Source organism: Aedes aegypti, chromosome 2 (genome assembly GCF_002204515.2).
Source record: "Aedes aegypti strain LVP_AGWG chromosome 2, AaegL5.0 Primary Assembly, whole genome shotgun sequence".
NCBI classification, from domain to species: domain Eukaryota; kingdom Metazoa; phylum Arthropoda; class Insecta; order Diptera; family Culicidae; genus Aedes; species Aedes aegypti.
The window spans coordinates 94,510,672-94,534,854 of record NC_035108.1 but is presented as its reverse complement, the minus strand read 5'-3'; the positions used below and the strand labels follow the sequence as shown (position 1 = coordinate 94,534,854).

Genomic DNA, 24,183 nt, shown 5'->3' with positions numbered 1-24,183 from the left:
ACCGAGTGTTCGGAATATGAGTCTGTTCGGAATTTGAGACAAAACGGTAAATGGGCAAAACAAACAACGATTCCCGTATGTCGTTGGTGTTTTTGAATATCAGATGCAGAAGAGTGTCAGTTTTAGAAAACTGATTATCAATGAGGTTCAAATTAATTAAAACATATGCTGCTATACGAGTAATGACGGATCCGATGCACGGAATGGATTATATTGATGCGTCTTTAGTGTGCCTCGTGCAAAAATTACAACTTCCCGAAGTGGAATGTAAAAAAGTCAAGCTGGATAGAATGAATATCATTTTTTGTTTCCGATTACCGTTTTGACTCATATTCCGAACACTTAATGCCAACAGTGATTTCAAATGCATCTGATTGGCATAAATTAGCTGATATTTGAGAAAATTTTTATTTCTTCGCAAACTGTTAGATATTGGGTGTATCGATAATAATGTTGATTTATTTAGATTTAGTATTGTTTTACGTAAAAGTGTGGAACAACATTTTGATTCAAATGCCGAACACTGTGTTCATTCTGTCTCATATTCCGAACACCTTGATTCAAATTCCGAAAAGTACGAATAATTCGTATTCAAATGAATAATTTCGCAAATACCGTTTTGACTCATATTCCGAACACTTAAGGTCAACAGTGACTTCAAATGCATCTGAAAGACATAAATTGGCTGATATTTGTGTAAATTTTAATTTCTTCGCAAAGTCTAACTGTTAGCTGTTGGGTGTGCCGTTAAAAATGTTTATTTAAACCTGTTTAGTATTGTTTTTACGTAAAAGTTTAAAACCACATTTTGATTCAAAAGTCAAACACGGTGTTCATTCTGTATCATATTCCCAACACCTTCACTCAAATTCCGAACAGCATGAATAAATTGTATTCAAAGGAATAATTTTGCAAATAAATTTATCTGAGCTAGTTCTACTGATCTCGAACTAGAGAATCAACACTACCTCCGAGATATAAAATAGATTGGAAGACGTTTAAATTGAATTGCAAATGACTGCAATTTCCTTCTAATGTGGTGACATATTTCAGCGAAACATTTCAACCAAACCGCCATACAAAAACCGAGTGTTCGGAATATGAGTCTGTTCGGAATTTGAGACAAAACGGTATCAAAAAGCGGTTGAGTAGCAGCAGGTTAAAAGGAAACTGACAATCTTGCGTAAGCGCTTAGCCAATCTTTGTTTTGTTGTCCAGGTGAGGATAAAAAAAAATCAACGAAGATTCTTCCCAGCAAGTATCAATGTAGGCGAGGGTAGATTGAGTATTTTCGTCCCTGGATTCAAGCCCACCTTAAGACGTCGTATTTAAGAGTAAGTGTTTCGGACGTTAGAAAAACAGAACGACACGAGACAACCTACATACCATGGAACGAACAGTGACACACAACGGACGCACGACGATTCAGAACCAGAATTGCTTTGCGCAGTTTGGTTTAGGGATCGTTCAAATATTACGTAACGTAACAGGGGGAGGGAGGGAGTCTAAAATTATGTTACGGTCCATACAAACATTTAAAATTTTCCATACAAAAGCTGTTACGTGGGGGAGGTAGGGGGTCTAAAATTGGCAAATTTCGCGTTACGTAATATTTGAATGAACCCTAACCAGTGGAAGAACTGAATCAGTGCAAAGGAGTTTATAATCGTTTGGAAGAAAAAGGGAGTGTAAAGTGACGCAGGCAAACTAATTTTTTTGATCTACCTGTAAAAAAGGTTGATTTACAAAATCGTGTGTATTATGATTTGTTTTCGATCCGAACAGTTGGTTTAACTATTTGGTATGATTTGTACAACTACACAAAAATCACAAAAGTTGAATCAACCATAGATATGAATGACCTTCGGCATTTTGGAGATGAACCAGGCTCGGGCTTAAAATCTACCTAATAAAGCTAATGATAATAATAATAGTGCATAAACGTTAATAAGGCAGGCTCTTTACTAGTGTAAACATCAAATTTGAATGAAAACATGTGTCGTCTTTCCTATCGTGCTATGTACCATCCGGACCACTAGATCATTTTTTTCACAAATTTGTTCGAGGTAGATAGGAATGACGTCATCAAGTAGCTGTCAGTTTGCGGAATATATAACCTTCTTTTAAAATATTGTAAACCGTGGAATGACCTAATGTTAATATACAACCATAACAATAGTATTAATGATGATGTTATGTTGTCAAAACTGGTACAAATCTTGTTCGTCGATTAAGGTGATTATAAAACGAAGCCAAACTTTGAATTTTCAAGTGCACAAGACGAGAGAATCTGGCAACAGTTCGCGTTGAAAACTAATCAAATTGCTTGCTTGCTGGTGGTGACCAACCGGATAGATTTTTAACGCGGAGAGCTGTTTGATTCTCAAGTCTTGTGCTCTTGAAATTTGAGGTCTGGCTTCGTTATATAATCACCTTAAGAATATGTCGACGCTTGTAGTCGTGAACGAATCAACCTTTTTTCTTATTAAATACAAAACCATTACATTAAAACCGTCGTCACAAAAAGATCTGTGTTCACATATATAACTCATTTGAAATAGAAGCAAGAAACGAGCTCACCAATTAATAATCCATCGTTGATAGGTCAGTTGCCCATCACTTTCAATTTTATCAACACACTACGGCGGTGAAAACAAAGGAATCGCATGCTTGGGCTTCCAAAGCGCACTGCCTGGTTGAGTATTTATAAGTTTATGGTTAATAACAGTTGAAAAATTACTTCGTTAAAACTACTTTATTACTAGTACTAGACTAGTTATAGACTCAAAAAATATATTCTTCTACAAAACTTTTCATAAATTCAGAATAGAACGGTGCTGCAAATTTCACCTGAAAGTTCACCTTAAAATTGTTTGCGCCACCTCTTAGTCTTTATATTTAAAGCTCTAGCATTGAGGGTTCTCTTATCATGTGATTTGAGCTCAGAATTGCACAACAATTTTTGGTTTACAGTACTTTCGAAAATCAAGCCTCACCCTAATACAGAGGAGGTGGCAGTATAAGATGGCGTCATGTTTATTTGAACGTCGCGGAATGACGACAATTTGCGGACGATTTGCAAACGGTTATTGCGCGATTGACTCGGCGGACTGCGCGTAGGCAAAACTGTAGTAATTTAAATGATGATGGGCGGCTTCTTCGAAGGCTCTGATCGATTTAATGCCATGTCGATTGTAATAATTCGGTGTTGATTGATTATTGAGTTTTGATAATTTTGACATGTGTCATTTGAGCATGCATCAAAAGTTTCAATTCAAGAGATCTGCCAAAGTTAAAGCTGGGATTCATCTTAATCTTGATGATGATCAGTTTTTTTTGGTTTATAAACTCTTTGAAATATCAAATAATAAAACAGTTTTTACAACGTTTTCCTCAGATTTTTGGATGAGACATGGATTGCAGAATTTGGATCAGAGATTTGTATTGGAGGTTTGTATTGAAGAATTTGAATGAAGATATGAATTGGAGATAAAGACTGGAGGGGGGGCAGATAGGCGTAGTGGTAAACGCGCAACTATTCAGCAGAACCAAGCTGAGGGTCGTGGGTTCGAATCCCACCGGTCAAGAATCTTTTCGGGTTGGAAATTTTCTCGACTCCCAGGGCATCATCGTACCTGCCACACGATATACAAATGGAAAATTGATCAATTGGCAAAGAAAGCTCTCAGTTAATAACTGTGGAAGTGGTCATAAGAACACTGAGCTGAGAAGCAGGCTCTGTCCCAGTTGGGACGTAACTCCAGAAAGAAGAAGAATAAAGACTGGAGATTTGGATTAAAGATTTAGATTGGAAATTCGAATTTGAGAGTGGAAATTAAGATGAACATTTCGAATGGCGATGTGTATTGGAGATTTTTAACGAAAATTTTGATTGGAGATGTGGATTAGAGATTTGGATTATTCAGGGGTTTCATCATGGATTCAGATTTGGATTTAGATTGGAGATTTGTGTTGAAGATTTGTTTTGGAGCTTTGGATGAAAGAGTTGAGTTGGAAAATTAGATTGAAGATTTAATTGCAGTTTTGGATTGAAAATTTTGATTTCCGTTCATTTCGCAAAAAACTTTCGTAAAACTCATGAATGCTGCACTCTAGTCTAGTGTCTCGCGCAGATCCTTCTAAGTACAGCAGGACGAGGAAACAATTTGGCTGTGGTTCATCTCTGGGTGGCAACAACCCACAAAGGACATTCACAGAATAAAATGCATTTAGCAGGAAAGAAAAATCTTTATTATATAGCATAAATCTACACTGGTGCCGGTATCTAAGCTCATAAAGAAACCCGTCCATCTTCGGAACGTCGTCGGCGTGTGTGAAGGAATTCACGGAACCTGCCGGATCAATTCCTAGTAGTTAATGCTGAGAGGCCACAAAAGAGACCGCCTCGAGGTCGATAATCACGGCCAGGACGACAAGTAACAATTTGATTCTTGCCATCCCATTTGTTACCGTCCAGCTGGACCTTTTTATCTCCTGGGTAACATCTCTATGCAACATTGGAAATCGAAACGCACAGATAGGATCCAACGATTGTGCGCGGGTGGTCCATTTCGAGTTAGATTGACCTGCCTTCCAGGACCCAGCATGGTGCCCGAGAGAGAGAGATAGAGGTTGCCATTTGTCACAACAAAAAGTCAGACATGGGATGGAAGGGAGTTAGAAATTACATGGGAAATTATATTGTTTGCTTGCCGTTTGGTTTTAATAATGGACGTAGCGGCTAGGATGAGACAGGCGGACACTATTGAATGAGGATTTTTATTATTGTATTAAAATTCTAATTATGATTCTCACTTATATTCATCAGAAAGATTTTGTGTTTGATTTAGGGCAACGAAACATCTATCCTAGTTTACTGTAGTAGATGTTCTCGTTATTTTTTGTCAAAGTAGAATGTCTTACCGGGGAACACACAGAGGAACAATCGGTTTAACCGACTTGATCTGAAAATAAAAATCTAAACTGGGACCACACCATTTCCAACCCAACAACAAATTTTAACTCCAAAATTGCAACAAGCAATAAAAGGGTACACAAAACACAAAGGCATTAGAAGTTGGTGCTTTATGTCATAGGATTGCGTAGCTTGGCGGGTTGCCAATGTATCAGGCGTACTATGATTGAAAGATGGACCGCAAAGGAAACAGTTTGCGAGTCTTTGTCTACCTCTAACGATTAATCTTAGGCTGTACGAAATGTATATTGAGATTAAAAATACGTGGGATAAAAATGTACTATGTGTTGTAGAGTAGAAGGAAAAGGACGAGTTTGCTAATGTAGCTTAAAATTTCTTGCTTCACAGCAAAAACGCTACGCTGGATAAGCAACTTTGTGACAACTGAATCTCCAACAGGACATATGGGCTCATATTTATTAATTTTTATCAAATATTAATACTATACAACTTCAACGATTTCCATCGAACAAAGCACGAACAAATACCTTAAAATATATTACGAATACATCATTCCATTTCGATTAGAAAAGTTAAAACCGAATAAGCAACGTTAATCAGAGCGACAAATTTGGGTGTGTTGATGTCGAATATGCCCATGCAATCCATCGTTATCCTATTACGTGTATTTATCCAGATGACCATTAGAGTAGTTCGTAATTGGACGTACTCGGAGCGACGTTCCGGTCTGAAAGGTATTTGAGCGCAAAGCTCGAAAATGTATTGTTCAATAGAATCCGCCTGTGAATCACAATGAGAATCATTCAATAAATTATTATTTCAATCCAATATAAGATCACCTCATCTTGCAAGGAATCAATCAGATAGCACAACAAATAGTACTCCAATAGAAAGAACGAAACAGCGGCTCCAAATACTACAGTCATAAGACTCTTTTCCATTTCATGACAGGCGTAGATCAATGCTCCAAGGGCAAATATCGAAAAGTAGTGCACAAGCAGAAAGACTTTTCCCACCAAATGTTTCGTAACATTCAAATAGCTGAAAATATCCATGAGTTAGAAATCTTATCAAGGTAACAATTCTAGCCAAACCTCAAATATTTCTGATGTTGGATCAGGACTTGGCGAAGTTCACGGCGTATGCCTTCGTAGTCCTGATCTTCGTTCACTGCAAGCTTTTGGGCAATCATTTCGAAGCGATGAGCCAACAGCCGGAGTTTGGTTCGCATCCCGATCAATATAACTCCAATGTAGGCGGTGCAACTTATAGTTTTGGGAAAGATGGTCGCAGGTATGAAACTAACAAGAAATCTATTCAGTATCCTTGAGGCCTTCTTTCCGATCCAGACTGGAAGGGGATACTGGAACAGCTCGTCTTTGATTGAGCTTGGCATAAATAACAGAATTGTATCCACTGTTATCCATACGAACATAGTTTGAATTGCTTTTCTAGAAAATCTGTTGAATTTGTTCTGCTCGCATTCATCGTACTTCGCATCGCCGGAGTTGAAAGTATGACTCGATACAAACCGTCTCAAAGTTGTGATTGGTTTGATGAGCATTGCTGCTGCCACCATTCTCAAGAACGAAATTGTGATGCCTGTGACCTTAGTGAACTCCATGATGATAAGAGACACATCCTTCTTTTCTTTCCAGGCTTCAAACAACTGAAGATGAAACACAATTATGCTGAAAAGGAACAAACTCTGGGAAACGATACGAATTTTTCGTTCGTGCACCCAGTTCGAAGTCAAGGCGCTTCGTACTCCTGTTTCAAACGAAAACAAAAACATTTGCGAAATCAATCAATGAAAATTGTTCGAATCTGGTACCTCCGAGGAGAAACAACACATCCAACCACCAAAAGCAATCACCAGAAGGCCCCTCATCGTAATGAAAGTAATGGACCTGGTTGATCCTGGTCTTCAACCAAGCGTAACATCTAGCGTACCACATTTCAGCAAACATTTCGCCTATTAAGCTGGGAACTAACTAACTGGTTAGAATATGGCCCACCACAGGGTGTCAACCAACAGCGTTTATCAGTTATTATAAGAAGAATTTATTCTTTGGTCTGACACGTGGGAGAAAATAAACTTGGGAAATGCAGTTTAATTAATCCATCGAGCTTCGGTGGGTGGAGATGATTGGCAAAAGTTTTGAATTAATTGCCACGATTTGCTTCACCGCACTGATTAAATGTTCAGGGGTATGAGAATGAAGACATCTGTTGTAGCAAAGACAATGGGAAGAATTTTTTTAGCAATGTTTCTAGAAATAAAAATAACTAAGTTTATCGTGGACCAACAAGATTTTCTTTCTACTTCTGGATTATCAGGACCCGTGCAGAAACCATTCGACATTGTAAGGCAAGTTTTCAAATAGTAAGATTTTTTGTATGAAAATAAAAATAAATTGTATGGCGTGTAAGAAACCTCAGATAAACTCCCCCCTTACGTTATTAGTAGACGATCCCTCAGTAGTCAATTGATTTTTACTCACTCATGCGCTACAGTCACCACGAGCGGTGAAATTAATATCGAGAAACACAAAATCTGTGGAATCAATATCGCCTGACACGATGACATTTTCATAAATCATCAATTTTGCCTAGATCTCAGATATGTCCGATCATAAACAACAACAATGGTTTAATCTCGCTTGGTATATCGAATCTGACACACATACATGGAAAGCAGCTCTTATTACATAGGAGAAGGTATCGACCGTGATTGTGCCTTCTCCTAGGTATGCAAAATTTGGTGGTAGGTCGTTTGGCATAAAGTCGTTCGGCATAGAGCCGTTTGGCATAATGGTCATTTGGCATAAAGTCGTTTGGCATAATGGTCGTTTGGCATAATAGTCGTTTGGCATAATGAGTCTGAAACCAAGAATTTCAAAAATGTTCATTTCTACTTTTCTATTGAATATTTCTGATGACAATTGATACAAAATGACACTTTATTCAACAATCATTCGCTCTTGAATAAATTTCAGCATATTAGGAAAGGTATTGCCAATAGTATTTTATAACTTGTTTTGAATTATGAATCGTGGTTTACGGCTAACCAGCCGAGTGGAAGTTTAACAACTACCGAAAAGCTAAACATTACATATAATTTGCAATTGGATTAGATGGACAAATTGATGTGAAGATTTGCGAAAAAGTTACACGTCTTCTCAGTGAGAATCGAACTCACGACTCCCCGATCTCTAGTTGGGGCGCGTTAAACACTACGCCATGAGATGACTCATGAACGCAGACTTGTACTCATGTTCCGTAACCGGTCGTTTGAGAACGTCGCGACCCATTGGAAGCCCACACAATAGAAACCTCAGCCAGCGCAGTTGCTGGCTAGAGTAGTGTGCTATTCCTATACCTAAAAACAATGCGCTCTCGGACTAGGCATTGGATAAATATAGAAAGCGTTGTGTTTGGATGGGCATCTAATTCTTCCGAAAGAGGTGCACTTTGCGAAAAAGGACCACGTGATTATTGAGCTGAAATCGAATTCAGGTTAACTTCTGCCTTCATGAGTCCTCTCATGGCGTAGTGGTTAACGCGCCCCAACTAGAGATCGGGGAGTCGTGAGTTCGATTCTCACTGAGAAGACGTGTAACTTTTTCGCAAATCTTCACATCAATTTGTCCATCTAATCCAATTGCAAATTATATGTAAAGTTTAGCTTTTCGGTAGTATTTTATTATTTATCCAGAAATTACTCTTCATTCAAATATTAATTCTTCTTTTGAGTTTCACTATTGGAACAAATTTTTGCACTGAAGATTTTTATATATTTAGCACAAATTAACCCTTCTTTTAATTGTTCTATTTTTTTTCTGAATATGATGTAACCATAATTATAGGTATGAAAACTGTTGATTTAAAATTTCAATAAATTTCTCCTTCGTTTATGCATAGGCTGTTTTTTGGACTGGCAAAAGGGCGGCAATCAATAACATTGATCTGCTCAAATTATCAGCGAAAAGAGAAATCGATTACTGCAGTTACTTCGTTGGGTTGTGCTACTTTTCCCCGAATGTCGGTTTCCCGAATATCCCGTTTCCCCGACTAGCCCACTTCTTCGAAAAGTTTTTAGCACTCATAATTGTCGTAACTTTATACATTTCAGGGTGGGGAATGAACTGACCATCTAATATGCACCCTTCTTTATTTATATGGTCGTTCTGTCGAGTTTTACCGTCCTCAGCATTTTTGCCAACATGTGTATAGCCGAGAATGACAGAATACGTTTGACTGTTTATCGTTCGTTCTCGTCACAACTTTTCGGGGAAATGGCATTCGAGGAAAAGTAGCACAATCATTTCGATGATTCTGAACGCACTTTTTTATGTTTTGTCGTTTTATTATGCTGCAATAATTTTTGGCGTTCATTCTTCTATTGGTTTAATTATAAATATTGCCTTCTTTTAGAAATAGGCTGTTCTTGATATCTGCAGCGAAATATTCTATGAGCGTTCCCTTGTTTTTAGCTTGGAAAATCTCTGACCGAACACCACGCTTGTTTAGAACGATTGTACCCCGTTTGGCATAAAGTCGTTTGGCATAAGGCCGTTTGGCATAAAGCCGTTTGTCATAATGGTCGTTTGGCATAATGGCCGTTTGGCATAATGGTTGACTTAGAATTAATATCGGCATTTTGAAGCTTTTACCGAGATCAACACCACGAGCCCATAGCAAAAAAATAGTAGGTTCTCAACAAGCGTGGTGTTCGCTCAGAAATTTTTCAAAATTTTTGTGACATTAGAGAGCATCACTAAATAAAGCATGGGTCTGGTGGAAGATCTTTTCTGAATAATAATTTTCTCTACATTCCAGAACATAGAGTATCTTTGAGCTTGTTGAGATATAAATATTTGAAAATAGTAAATTGACAAAGATAAATCGCAGTTATTAATAAAGGGAACGCTCATAGAATATTTCGCTGTAGATCAAGCTCTGTCCCAGTTCGAACGTAACACTTGATGAAAATTACTTGATAAAAGAAGGGAAAATTTATTTGCAAAATATTAAAAGCTCATATCCAAAGATCTATTACAGCAGCATAATGCAAAAATAGCCTTTATACGAGAGCAGATTATTTTTCGTTTAAAATGTTTAAGGCTCTAACGCAAAAAAAATCTTCTCACAGCATAACTCAAATGAACAACACATTTTTAAAAGAAAATATTTGTAGCAAATATTTCAACGATTCAATAAAAATTTTAATTTTGGAATTGTACATCAAAAATACCGTCTATTATCGAAAGAAGCGACAATTTGCGATTGAGACAATATTTTTTCCAGCATATCTCGAAAGGCCTGTGTCTGCAAAAATGAATGTGATGAATATAGACAGGTTATAAAGTAATTGTCATTATAACAGCACGTCTTGCAAGAATTGATAAAACAGCAAAATAGAAAAATGGTTAACATTTAGCCTCACTTAATAATAAAATTTAAAACAGTTTAAATATAAAGAACAGTCTATTTTAGAAGAAGGCAAAATTTATGATCAAACCAATAGAAGATTGGCGCCTAAAATTATTGCGGCATCATAAATCGAAAAGACATCAACGCGTTCAGAATTATCGAAGTGATTGTGCTACTTTTCCCCGAATGTCGTTCTCCGAGTGTCGGTTCCCCGAATGCCAGTTCCTCGAATGACCCTTTTCCTCGAATACCCTTTCCCCAAATGACCGGTTTCCCCAAATAATTTAAATAGGTATCAGGTATCAGGTATCAGAAGGCCGGCTCCAAAGGCACGTTCCCCACCAGTTGGGAGATTTGTGCCATCGCCATATTTGAGCCTATTTCATCATCTACCCGATGGGAGAGGAAAGGGAAGGGAAAGATGGGAGGAAATAGGAGTGGGGTCCCTTGAAGAGGGAAGATCGCATAAGCGAAATGAGAGCATGTAGCTCCATACCACAATGGGTTCGAACAGCGCCCTAAAAAGGGCACTGCAAAACGCATGAGCGTAAAGAGAGCCTATAGCTCATTACCACAGCGGGTTAAGAATAACAGGATGTCCTGAAGATTCAGGCTTCTGTATTCAGTTTCACTTAATAAGTGTTTACCAAGTAATTGGAATCGCATTTGCGCAAAAACTGGACAGTTACATATCAGGTGATACGAAGTTCCATAATCGGAGTCACAACTATCACACACAAATGAGTCAGCACGCTGAATATTTGCCATGTGATAGTTGAGTCGGCAGTGGCCTGTCAACGCTCTGACCAAGAGACTGCAATTCTGCTTTGACAGATTTGTTAAATACTTCGCCACCTTTGGAGATGGCTCAGTAATATACAATTTTGTTTGACGACACGACTCCAAACTATTCCAATATTGCTTGTGCTGAGTTGCCGCCCAAGAGTTTATCTGAAGCTTCACCCAGCACTTCGAAATTGGAATAGCCGGCTCAGGGCCAATGAAGTCATGCGATGCTCCATCGCGAGCTAGCTCATCAGCCAATTCATTTCCATGGAAGATAGAAGAATGGCCAGGTACCCATACAAAGTTTACAGAGTTGACTGAATTCAGTTCCTCAATTTGAGTTCGACATGCGATAACAAGCTTCGACCTTGAGTTGGCCGAAGCGAGAGCTTTTGTAGCAGCTTGACTATCTGAACAGAAGTATATGACTTTACCCATTACGCGCTGTTGAAGTGCTGATTGCACTCCACACATAAGAGCAAATATTTCCGCCTGAAAAACGGTGCAGTTTCTACCAAGTGAGTAAAACTGATTCAGCCTTAGCTCACGAGAATATACTCCTGCACCAGCTCTACCTTCAAGAAGGGAGCCATCAGTGTAACATACTATATTGTTTGATATACTTCTTTCCAAATAGCCAGACGTCCACTCTTCCCGTGAAGGGAATTGTGTGATAAATGTCCTGTAAGGAAAGTTACAAGCAATTGTGAGATCACTTGGAGCAAGGACAATTTTGTCTCAATTCACCAAAAGTGGAAACAACGAAGTGTGTGTAGATCTACGATTCACTGGATTTTTCTCCAGTAGATCCAGTACCCATAAACGGTAAGAGCAAGAAAGTGCTTCTTGTTTAAGATATATGTGTAGTGGCGCAACGTCGAAAAGGGCCTCGAGCGCTGCTGTGGGAGTTGTAGAGAACGCACCAGACATCGCCATCAAGCACATCCTTTGGAGATGGCCCAATTTTGATTGGATTGTTCTCACTTCGCCCTTTTGCCACCACACAAGACATCCATATGCCAATATTGGTCGAACAACTGTTGTGTAAATCCATTTGATATATTTGGGTTTGAGGCCCCAAGTTTTACCAAAGGTTCGCCGGCATTGACCGAAGGCCATACAAGCTTTTTTGACTCTGAAATCAATGTGAGCTGTCCATAAAAGTTTGGAATCTAGAATGACTCCGACATACTTTACTTGATCAGTCACATTAATCTCAGTGCCAAAAAGACGTAAAGGTCGAATTCCATCGCGGTTTCGTCTTTCCGTAAAAAGAACAATAGATGTTTTATTCGGGTTAACCGAAAGGCCATATTGGCGACACCAACTCTCGACTACCTGAAGAGCACTTTGCATCAGGTCGAATAGGGTGCTTATGCACATACCAACTATCAGAGCTAGATAGTCGTCGGCAAATCCATAAGTTGGAAAACCGCAATTATTGAGTTGCCTCAATAGCGTATCTGCTACGAGATTCCACAAAAGTGGTGACAAGACTCCCCCTTGAGGGCATCCGCAAACACTCAATTTTCGAATCGCTGCTTGACGCAATGTCGAGAAGAGATGTCGGTTTTTGAGCATTTGATGAATCCAATTGGTAATCATTGTAGGTAGCCCATGGTTTCGTGCGGCTTCCAATATGGCATCGAAAGACACGTTATCAAAGGCACCCTCAATATCCAAGAAAACACCCAAGCACGATTGCTTCTGAGCGAATGCTTTCTCGATATCGTATACAACTTTGTGTAAAAGAGTCACAGTGGACTTTCCAGATTGGTAAGCATGTTGATTCACATGAAGAGGCATGTTTGCCAAATAAACATCACGGATGTGATGATCGATAATGCGTTCCAGACATTTCAGAAGAAAAGAGGTCAGACTGATTGGTCTAAAACTCTTCGCTTCCTCATACGACGCACGTCCTCCTTTTGGGATAAACTTTACAGTAATATCACGCCAGGATTTGGGAATGTACCCGGTAGCAAAACTGCTTACAAGTAGCTTTTTCAAAACATGTTTGATAGACTCAAATCCCTTTTGGAGCAGAACAGGATAAATCCCATCCGCTCCTGGAGATTTGAAAGGAGCAAAACTATTAAGTGCCCATTGAATCGATTCAGTAGTTACGATACTGCGAGCCGAGGCCAGAGACTCGTAACTACATGAAAAGACATTTGGTTCATCCGTAGATGCTATGTCCACACATCCGGGGAAGTGTGTATTGAATAAACATTCTAAAACTTCTTCATCGGAAGAAGTAAAGTCACCATTAGGTAAGCGAATTTCGTTCACTTGGAAATCCTTAGATTTTGCAAGGATTTTGTTCAGCCGACTGACTTCACTCAAACTGGAAACATTTGTACAAAGGTTTTTCCAGCCGGATCGTTCAGCAGAACGAAGAGCCTTCTTGTAAGCCTTGCGAGCCGACTTGAACGACTCTGATCCAGCTGAACGGCGTCTGTTCCAACTCCTTCTACATTGTTTCCTGAGTCTAGTCAGATCGGAATTCCACCATGGGGTCCCTCTTGTAGTCTTTACAGACCGCAGAGGACATGCTTCTTCAAAAGCTTCCATAATGTAGGATGTTGTAGTATCAACGGCATCATCCAGATCACTCGGATTTTCAATGGACGGAGAATATCCATGAAATTTGGTCGCAACCAATTCAATATAGAGTTCCCAGTTTGTTGATCGGGGATTCCTAAAACGCAAAGTCTGCGCAGTTACATTTGAATGTTCAAAGAAGATGTAGCGATGATCAGATAATGATTCCTCATCTGATACATGCCAATTCGTCAACTCGTGACTGATTCTATTCGACCGGTTTCCCCAAATAATTTAAATAGGTGCTACGAGAAAGAACAATAAGCAATCAAAAGAAGGAGGTATTCTGCCATTCTCGGCTATACACAAGTTGGAAAAAATGATGAGGACTCGAAAGAACCGCCAACTAAATAAAGAAGGATGCATATTGGATGGCCAGTTCGTTAACCACCCAGAAATGTATAAAGTTACGACAATTATGAGTGCTAAAAATTTGAGCAGATCAATGTTATCGCCCATTTGTCAAATGGAAACAATAAAATATTTAAAAATATAGCTCCAAAGAACAGTCTATGTATGAAGGAAGGTGAAATTTATTGAAATTTTAATTCAACAGTTTTTATACCTATAATTATGGTTACATTATGGTGCAGAAGAAAAAAACCATAGAACGTTTGAAAGAAGGGTAAATTTGTGCTAAATATATCAAAATCTCCAGTGCAATTTTTTTTCCAATAGCGAAACTCAAAAGAAGAATTAATATTTGAAAGAAGGGTAGTTTCTACTACAAAATACTATTGACAATTACTTTCTTAATATGCTTTAGTTTATTCAAGAGCATATGATTGTTGAATAAAGTGTCAATTGACTTCAAAACATGATGTTTCTGATGTCATCAGAAAGATTCAATAGAAACGAAAAAACGAATGTCATCTTAAGAAATGCTTGCTTTCAGACCCATTATGCCAAACGACTATTATGTCAATCGAACATTATGCCAAATGACCATTATGCCAAACGACTTTATGCCAAATGACCATTATGCCAAATGACCTACCACTGTTTAGAACCTACCAAAATGTTTTGCTATGGGCTCCGTGGTGTTGATCTCGGTAGAAGCCTCGAAAAATGCCGATATTTATTTAAAGTCAATCATTATGCCAAACGGCCATTATGCCAAATGACCATTATGCCAAACGGCCATTATGCCAAACGGCCATTATGCCAAACGGCTTAAGAATCCCTGCGAGAATTCCTCTGTCTATTCATTTGGATTACTTCAAGAATTTATACACGTTTTCCCAGAAATTCAAAATTCCAGGTTCGTCAAACAAATCTATGTTTTCAGCATTTCATCCTTTGCCAAACATTGCTAACAAGTTTCTCAAAACATCTAATGCAATCTTCAAAAGTTTTTTTTTACTTTTCGCAACAGTTTATACTACAGCAATTTTTCCAATAATTCCATAAGTTTCTACAGAGATTCTTTCCAATGTTTTTAAAGAAATTTCTTTAGAAAACGAAATTCTATCCTGAGATTCAATTGATTTTTTTTGATTAGCAAATTATCTAAGAAATCTTTTAAAACTTTCTCAGGAGCCCAAGAGTTATTTTAGAGATCCTTGTTCATTGAAGATGACTTTAAAACATACCCAAGTTTTATCAAAAGTCATTCTATGATTTTTCTTTTGATTTACCTAACGGATTTATTTTTCAGGATCCTTTGCATTTCCCTGGAAACATTTCTGGAAGAATTCCTGATAAAAACTTTCAAAATAACAAAGAATAACTGGAGGAATTTCTGTATAAATCTATGAAGGAATCTATGGAGCAAAAGACTGGCCCTTAAACAAAAAAAAAAAAAGACCAATCAATGTATGTTTGGACCGGAGTTCACACCAAAACGTTCATCGGGCCATACTTTTACAAACAGTACGGAATAGTCTATGCAAATCAATATCTTTGGATGTTGACTCATTATGTCTGTGATTTTTGACAATGGTCTTGTCGGTTACTGGTTTCAATAAGACGGTGCTCCGTGTATCAGTCAGTACAAATCAAACAGTTCAGTTTTTGCAAAGAAAATCCACTAGGTGTCTGAATCAAAAAGAAGGGACATTTGATCGAATTTGGGGATCCTGATTTGACTCCCTTTAACTTAATTTTTTGGAGCTTTTTCAGAAGCAAAGTGTATGCCAGCAATTTTCGGACAATTGACGAGTTGAAAGCAAACATTCTTGTCGATATTATCGTAAAATGACACAGCGTAACAAAAATGACATTTTTGCGTGTCTCAAAGAGCAAATTATGTGTCAACCAAGCATGCAATATATGATTTTAACTTTCATTTCAGACAAAATTTGGTTGAAATTGCACGATTTAATTCAGATAAAATCAATTTCCCAGCATGTTTGCAGTCTCCATACGAAATTCTTCGTTTTTCTTATATGGTTAAATACAATGCTTTTCGAAACCATCAAAAAATATTTTTTGAGCATCGAAAGTAGTATGAACACATGAAGTTTGAATTCTGTGAAAAAATAAGCGAATCAATTCCCGAGCAGAAGAAAATAACTACTGAATACCAAATTGAGGTATTCCATACCAGATAATTTCCAATACTACATACCTGAATGAGGTATGAATTAGCCCTGCATAAGAGGTAAAATACCTCAAATAATATCTCAAGCATATTCTACGAACACCAAACTGATAACTAGATCAGGTATTGTAATACCTCAATAATACTTGATGGATTTTCATATAAAAATTAAATTTTTCAATTGTAGTTCAATACCTCCAGCAGACCTCAATACCTGTTTAATACCTCAATGGAGCATTTTTAATTGTTTTAAAGATTTTTTCAATACCATTATAATACCAAATTGAGGTATTGACAACTGAACAATACCTAATTTTGGTATGATACCAAAAAATGGTATGCATAAGTTATTGGGGAGTTATTTGTTCCTTCTCGCGACATGCCTTTCGTATTTTTCGCTCTCTCATTCTCACATTCTCATTCATTTTCATTCTCTCCCAGAATCTCATAATACACTTGGTCGATTCACCTACCCGAACCAAAGGGAAGAAATAAAATGTACTTTGCAATCAATCTTCCATCCTCCTGCATGCAAGTAGGAGGGACTAATTAGTTGTTTGGATGTGTATGCTGAGAGTGAGAAGCTGCAGCAAACTGTGTTTGCATGTGTGTCGTGGCGCGCAAGGCAAGACACGTGTCAAGCCTTATTGTAAAGCCGAGAAACGAACGAAGGAGAATAGGGGAAAGAATCGATTCGTTCTTTTTTCTGGTCACTTTTCGTCTGATCCGTGCTGATCAAATGAACCGGCTCTCACGGATCACTCGTTCTTTTGAGTGATCTGGATCTTTTCAACGGCTCCGATTCTTTTTGCCCATCTCTAATTTTGGTACGTGAGACAAAAACGTGTTCCGCAGTTTAATTATAAGAGGGACCATTACGGTTGCATATTTGAATTCGTATTGAAATTTTATATCTAATTTAAAGCAATCTTCGTTATTTTCGTATAAAAATATATTTTTGCTATTCCGTTGCAAATCAGCATACTTTTTATTAAGAGAATGGACAACATAACGGCCTACTTTTCCTACTCAAAGAAACAGTGCTGAAAAGTACTACTTTTCAGCATTAATAACAGTAACGAAAAGTAGCACTTTTCAGTACTGTTTTAGGAGTTGTCAAAATGACATCGGATTGCATCCATACGTCATTTAATCAATTGTTCTGATTTTTTCAATTACTTAGTCAACTAGGTTCTGATTTTGCATCCGTATAATGAATCGAATTGAGTCTGATTCGAATTGTAGATTCGGATTTGAAATAAGAAGCTAGTTTCGTTTGAGGGATTCTGAGTTGAAAAAGGATGTACCTATAAAAGGCAGCAGAATATATTAGTTCACAACAAAAAAGAAGGGAGCTTTATGGGGTGATTCGTCCAGTTAACGTAGAGCAGCAGTAAAATTGGTTCCAAACTGATTGGAATTTCTTGTTCCTACACGATTTGTGTAGGAAGATTGGCACATGAGAAATAACTGTATAACACATAAGAATATTTTATGAGGCATCATACCTTGGCCGTTCACGAATTTAGAATATACGTACATCACTTTGATTTCGGGTGATGCGTGAAAATTTGCAACTATCATGTCTATAGTCATACTACTGCATCACAGCGTACCTGATTGAAAAATATCGAGTCGCTTTAATGCATGGATGCCATGTGGATTCTCTTGAAATATGATTGTGTTAGGAATGATCTAACTCAAACGGTATTTTTTGTATGTGCAAAACATGTTGTATGCAACAGAAGTCATTTTTTTATTTTGTAACTTGTTGCATAAATAACTATTATACACCTAAAAACATTTATCCAATAATGAGTAAAATTGCAGTATTCTTAACATATAACTGAATAGCTTACTCTGTTAGGTTCAACTTGTCTGGTAATGGTGCAATTAATCTTACAAAACAAAATATATTTCCTGCAAAAAATCTGAAATTGTTTGTGTCAAACTATTAAACGTTTATTTTGTGTCATATTCCTTTACAGAGCACTAGTAAAAAATGTGATTCATTTAAATAATGAGAATTTTTGTTCCTTTTTAAAATTGTCCGATAATTTCCATCCATCTGTCCTAATGCTTATATAACAAGGATATGAAACAATTTCCCTTAACATTATACTATTTACTTAAAGTTTCTAGGGTGCCATTTAACATATAAATATCTCAAAACATTTAACAATAATTCATTCCATTTTGATCAAAAATGTCAAAACCGAATAGGCAACGTTAATCAAAGACAAAAACTTGGGTGTGTTAATTTCAAATATTCCCATGCAATTCATCGTTATTCCGTTACGAGTGTTCATCCAGATGATCATAAGGGCAGTCCGCAATTGGACATACTCGGAGCGACGTTCCGGTCTGAAAGGTAGATTTATGCCAAGTTCGAAAATATGTTGTTCAATAGAGTCCGCCTGTGAATCTTGATGAGAATCAATCAATAAATTATGATTTTAATCAAATAAGATATCACCTCGTCCTGCAAAGAATCGATCAGATAGCACAACAAATAGTACTCCGATAGAAAGAACGAAACAGCGGCTCCGAATACAACCGTCATAAAACTCCTCTCTATTTCGTGACAGGCATACAGCAATGCTCCAATGGCGAATATGGAAAAGTAGTGCACGAGCAAAAAGGCTTTTCCTACCAAGTCTTTTGAAATCTTCAAATAGCTGAAAGTATTAATGAATCAGAAACTACTTCAAACAAACAGGATCACAACCGATTTAACCTCAAATACATCCGATGCTGGGTCAAAAACTCTCGCAGATCTCTGTCAATACGTTCGTAGAGTTGGTCTTCGTTGGAAATTGACTGATGGGAAATCAGTTCAAAGCGATGTGCCAGCACCCGGAGTTTTGTGCGCATCCCAATCAACATAACTCCAATGCAGGTGGTGCAACTAATCGTTTTAGGCAGAATAGACGCAGGTATAGAAGTAACGCAAATCATATTTAAGATCTTTGAAGCCTTTTCCCCGATCAAGAATGATGGGACGGGAAATTGGAACAAATCGTCTTTGGTTGAACTTGGAATCAAAAAGAAAATTGTATCCGCAGTAATCCAGCTGAAAATGACTTGAATAGCTCTTTTGGCCAATCTGTTGAAGTTATTTTGCTCGCGTTCATCATATTCCACGTCTCCAGAACTGATCGAATTGCTCAAGACAAAACTTCGAATAGTGTTGAGTACTTTAATAAGAAAAGCTGCTGCCACCATTCTCAAGCACGAAATGCTGATGCTTGTGACCTTAGTGATTTCCATAATTAACGAAGATGCATCCTTTTTTTCATGCAAGGCTTCATACAACCGAAGATAGAAAACATACACGGTGTAAACTGACAAACTTTGGAAAATGATCCGAATTTTACGCTCGTGGATCCAATTCGACGTGTGGACGTTTAGGACTCCTGTTTCGAACGAAACTCGTGTCAAACCAGTATAATATCTGTAAAAATGACCTGAACTATACCTCCGAGTAATAATAACACATCAGTCCACCAAAAGCAATCGCCAGCAGCTCCCTCGTCGGAGAAATATTGGCGAATTTGGTTGATTTTGGTCGACCACCAAGCGCACCCACGGTTCCAAGCGTAACGGATTTTGGCGAACATTTTGCACCGCAGTCTGAGAACAAACTAACTTTATCCTGGGTGGGGATTTGGCGTGGAAGTGACGTCAATTTTCTCATAGATTGACGACGTCAATCGAACAAGAAAGAAAGCAAATTTTAATAGCTCTTCCAAGGACCAGCACTCCGCATGACAATTTAACCCTTAGTCTGCCCTTTGCGGACACATTGTCTGCGGTGTATTTTAAGTAAATTGCGATTAAAATAAATCATGTGTAAGTTAGTAGTGGGTTCTTCTTCTTCTTCTTGACATTAACGTCCCCACTGAGATAGTGCCGACTACTCAGCTTAGTGTTCTAAGAGCTCTTCCACAGTTATTAACTGAGAGTTTTCTTTGCCTAAGTTGCCATTTTCGCATTCGTATATCGTGTGGCAGGTACGATTATACTCTATGCCCAGGGAAGTCCAGGAAATTTTCAATACGAAAAGATCCTGGACCGACCGGGATCAAATGTACAACTTAAAATTGCAACTGCAAAACGTAACCACGTGCTCCGGTAGGGTTGGAACCCACGACTCCCTATACGCTAAATGGGCGCTTCACCCTACAATCTACGGAAGTTCGCCTCCGAGCGTCGGGGTCTCTCAAGGGACTCCGCAGCTTGTAGTTTGAAGCGCCCATCTAGCGAATAGGGAGTCGTGGGTTCGATCCCCACCGAAGCACGTAATTTCTTTTCGCAGTTTCAATTTCAATTTTTATATATGACACGTGTTTCGTCATGTACATATAAACTTCAAATCTTCAAAACCTTATAACAGTAAATATCCTTCGGCGGGAATTGCCTAGAACATAGGTTCCCAAACTTTTCTGATGCGTAACCCGCCTAGAAATCAGATTCATTTTTGGCGACCCACCAGAGAAAAACAGTAGGATAAAAGTTTCTTGCAGAGCAAGGCTCGCAGACTAGATTTGAATGCTAATATGTTTGGGTTTTATTCAAATTACTAGTGGTCGGTCCCAGCAAACTTCGTCTTGTCATACACTGCCCATAACTGCATAACAGTCACATTCGACATTTTGGACAAATTGGAGTTAATGCCATGCAGAGTCATCAAATGATAAATACTTTCGATCAACTTACTAAAATCTGTGAGATTGTTCTAGAAAATTCGAAAAAAATACCAAGTTGTTTTGTCACATTGGCAATTGTAACCGCATAACAGTCACATTGAGATTATACATGAGCCTAGTAATGCAGTGGCAACGAAATTTATATCAGAATTATTTTCTGACTATTCTCCTAATAAGCGATATGAGATGTACAAAATTTCAGCCTCAAATAAGCACTTTTGAATTCTTAGTGATTTTTTGAAATTTTAAATCCCTCCCATACTGCAATAAAATGCAAACTTGGTATCCCATTTACTCAATGCCTACTTTTGTCGAATGTTACAAATATGCAGTTATGGGCAGTACAGTAGGCTGTTGAAAAATGTCATTTTAGCTCCCATACAAAATAACGTATTAGTACTTTCCTGTTTTACCAAATTTTCCGAAAACTTCCCTAAACTTTTACATCGCACGAACACGTCGGAACCCTTCAAGATGACAACAGTGAAAGAATTGTGAAAATAGGTTGTCCCGTTCTCAAGCCATTTCGTGACATACAAACACCACTCCATTTTTATTTATATAGAAGATAGATTTCCTTTACCATTGTACAACATTGTACTATCATTTTTAATCTAGTTACCACTGCCAAAAAATTGATAAAAATAACAACAAATTAGTAGTTCCGGTTGAACGTCATTTCGTCGCGGTTCATGTATATTCAAGTTCGAAAATCTATAGACGCGCAAGTCAAAACACGAACAACATTTTGTTGCAGAAAAAGTGTGTGAGTCTTTTTTCATGCAGTGTTTTGAACAAAATTGTTTATATGAAGCTTTTTTTAAAGTTTGGTAACAAGATTGTTGATGATTAGGATGCAAATATGTATTTTATGGTGTATTGAAAGACTGTCCGGGATTTTGAGTCAGTGGTTTTAAATCCGGACATCAATTGGAAAGCCTATTTTTTACTAGTGAAAGTGATTTTTTTTTTGAGAAAATTAGAGAAGAATAGTAAAAATTAAATGAAAAGCGGTGTGAGTTATCAGAATACAATAAAATGTGAGATAAATTGTGTGAATTGACACTCAAGCCGCATGTACTTCAGTGCGAGCTTCAAGCGCTCCAGTTCAGGTAACCACAACATTAATATTAATATTACGTGCAACATTGTTAGGGAAGTACTAACATCGGTTCTGTCAAAGAACGATATTTTATTGAATTTGACACGATTTTCATTAGTGATATTCAAATAAATCATGTTTTAACACAGATGTCCGGATTTTGATCCAACAGTGTCCGGATATAAAAACATCTTTTGCATCCGGTGTCCGGATTTAAAAACAAGGTAAGCGTCAATATTTTAATAATTTTCTTGTTAAAATCATGGTTGATACCGGATATTTCTTCACTTTTATGAAGATTTGATTTGTAAGAATGTGTTGAACAATAACATTTTATGAATATTCCAACAAAACATACATAAATAAGAGTTTGAACATGTGTGCTGTCTTAAGCGTCCGGGTATTGATTCATCATGGTACTTTTTAGAAATTCTTTGAGTTTTATTTTGAATATCAACCTTTGCATTTTAAGAATTTATTAGAGAAGACATCATCAAAAAAAAAAAAAATGATTTTATGCATATTTAAAATTCTTCGATCATTTTCGGTATTTTGACGAATGGTAAAAGTTTTTTTGAAAAATAGTTCAGTCGACTAAAGTTATTGAACTTGTTAACAATTCTTTGCGTATATATATATATATATTTTATTAAATCCATTTCCATTGTGGTTTTTTGGAGACTTTCTTTTTCAATTAATGAACCTTTAACCTAAATCGGCCTAGTTCCTTTGCGTCATTTTTTTTTTGAAATATTCAACCAACTAAACTGTCCATAACTGTTCATTGAACGGCAGTAAAATGCTTAAATCTTGCTGAAAATTCTGCAAATATTTTTTAGTGTATTGATGAACACTTTAGATGCTTGGAAAACATATTAACTTGCCAAAATGTTTGAAATTCGTTGAAAATTTTAAATATTATTTGGTATATCGATGAATACTCGCAACATTTTTCAGTAAATTAAAATTGGTTGAAATACTTTGAGTATATTTCGGTTCATAATTTTTGTAGCTAGTTAGATTTTAGGAATATTCTGTTTTCTCTTTTGAAAGTTTAGGTTATTGCAAAGCTTCAAAGTAAAACAATCCATCAATCTTCGAAATCGATTATATCAGAATCGCAAAGCTTATGTTTCCTCCATTCAAACTTAAATAACTTTCTACCTAATTTATCAATCAAAAAGTATCTAAAGAAACATTCGACAAAATACGAAATTTGATTATTTTTCCGCGACCCCCTTGGTACAGGCTCAGGATCCCCCAGGGGGTCGCGACTCATAGTTTGGGGAACTATGGCCTAGAACTTGACAACTAATTAACTGTGCAAAATAAGACTGATTTGAATAGGATTGATTCATAATTTTCATTAGCTATATTTCACCAGTTGAAAAAAAATGGCACAGATCAAGGGTCTATCTTAAAATACGTCAATTAAGCGTTCCCATGCCAATTATGTAAATAATGTGGTTACAGAGAAATGTTCGCAACTATGTATTACAACAAACATACACATTGTTGATTGAACAACTTTGTTGCATTGTTTCGATCATGAGTAGATTTTGTGGCTACCATAACACAGCGATTTTTTTTGCCGATATCGTGATCATAGCGCCTAAATCTTTGATTTTAGTGAAAAAGCTTTTTCAGTAAAATTTCTTGATTCGTATGAGCGCTTCTTTTGGTGATAGCGGTCAGGTGATTCAATCACTCAAAAGTGAGATAAAAACATATTTTTCTTACCTGGTTGAGATTAACGGTTGGTGTCTTCAGCAAAGTTGTAGTAGTTACCTAAATCTAGACTCTTTGTCGAAGACACCAAATTTCTACAAAATATATAACTACCGAAATCTAAACATTACATATATTTTGCAATTGGATTAAATGGACAAATTGATGTGAAGTTTTTCGAAAAAGTTACACGTCTTCTCAGTGAGAATCGAACTCACGACTCCCCGATCTCTAGTTGGGGCGCGTTACCACTACGCCATGAGAGGACTCATGAACGCAGAAGTTAACCTGAATTCGATTTCAGCTCAATAATCACGTGGTCCTCTTTCGCAAAGTGCAC

General features: G+C 37.3%; 3 protein-coding genes across 4 annotated transcripts in view; all 3 read right to left on the bottom strand.

Moving 5' to 3' along the window:
* Positions 1–24,183, bottom strand: part of LOC5577573 — a 1,170,395-nt gene that overhangs the window by 119,314 nt on the left and 1,026,898 nt on the right. The gene's annotated exons all lie outside the window — the stretch shown is intronic.
* On the bottom strand, positions 5,388–7,038 carry LOC110675785. Its single transcript, XM_021841562.1, has 4 exons — positions 6,771–7,038; positions 6,031–6,706; positions 5,776–5,977; positions 5,388–5,716 (listed from the first exon to the last, which is right to left on the bottom strand). The coding sequence occupies exons 1-4, from the start codon at positions 6,904–6,906 to the stop codon at positions 5,486–5,488; spliced, it is 1,245 nt and encodes a 414-aa protein (XP_021697254.1). The 5' UTR covers positions 6,907–7,038; the 3' UTR covers positions 5,388–5,485.
* LOC23687797 lies at positions 17,802–19,957 on the bottom strand. The gene is made up of 4 exons (XM_011494796.2): positions 19,783–19,957; positions 19,042–19,720; positions 18,781–18,982; positions 17,802–18,721 (listed from the first exon to the last, which is right to left on the bottom strand). Exons 1-4 carry the CDS (start codon positions 19,922–19,924, stop codon positions 18,491–18,493), a joined length of 1,254 nt encoding a protein of 417 aa, XP_011493098.1. The 5' UTR covers positions 19,925–19,957; the 3' UTR covers positions 17,802–18,490.

What these genes read in the sequence shown, in the direction of transcription:
- LOC110675785 (XM_021841562.1), bottom strand. Translation starts at nt 6,906, where the DNA reads ATGTTTGCTGAAATGTGGTACGCTAGATGTTACGCTTGGTTGAAGACC. An exon ending in CAACATCAGAAATATTTGAG is followed by an intron (nt 5,978 to 6,030) that starts GTTTGGCTAGAA and finishes GGATATTTTCAG; the next exon opens with CTATTTGAATGTTACGAAAC. An exon ending in TTGATTCCTTGCAAGATGAG is followed by an intron (nt 5,717 to 5,775) that starts GTGATCTTATAT and finishes TGTGATTCACAG; the next exon opens with GCGGATTCTATTGAACAATA.
- LOC23687797 (XM_011494796.2), bottom strand. Translation starts at nt 19,924, where the DNA reads ATGTTCGCCAAAATCCGTTACGCTTGGAACCGTGGGTGCGCTTGGTGG. An exon ending in TGTGTTATTATTACTCGGAG is followed by an intron (nt 19,721 to 19,782) that starts GTATAGTTCAGG and finishes CGTTCGAAACAG; the next exon opens with GAGTCCTAAACGTCCACACG. An exon ending in CAGCATCGGATGTATTTGAG is followed by an intron (nt 18,983 to 19,041) that starts GTTAAATCGGTT and finishes TAATACTTTCAG; the next exon opens with CTATTTGAAGATTTCAAAAG.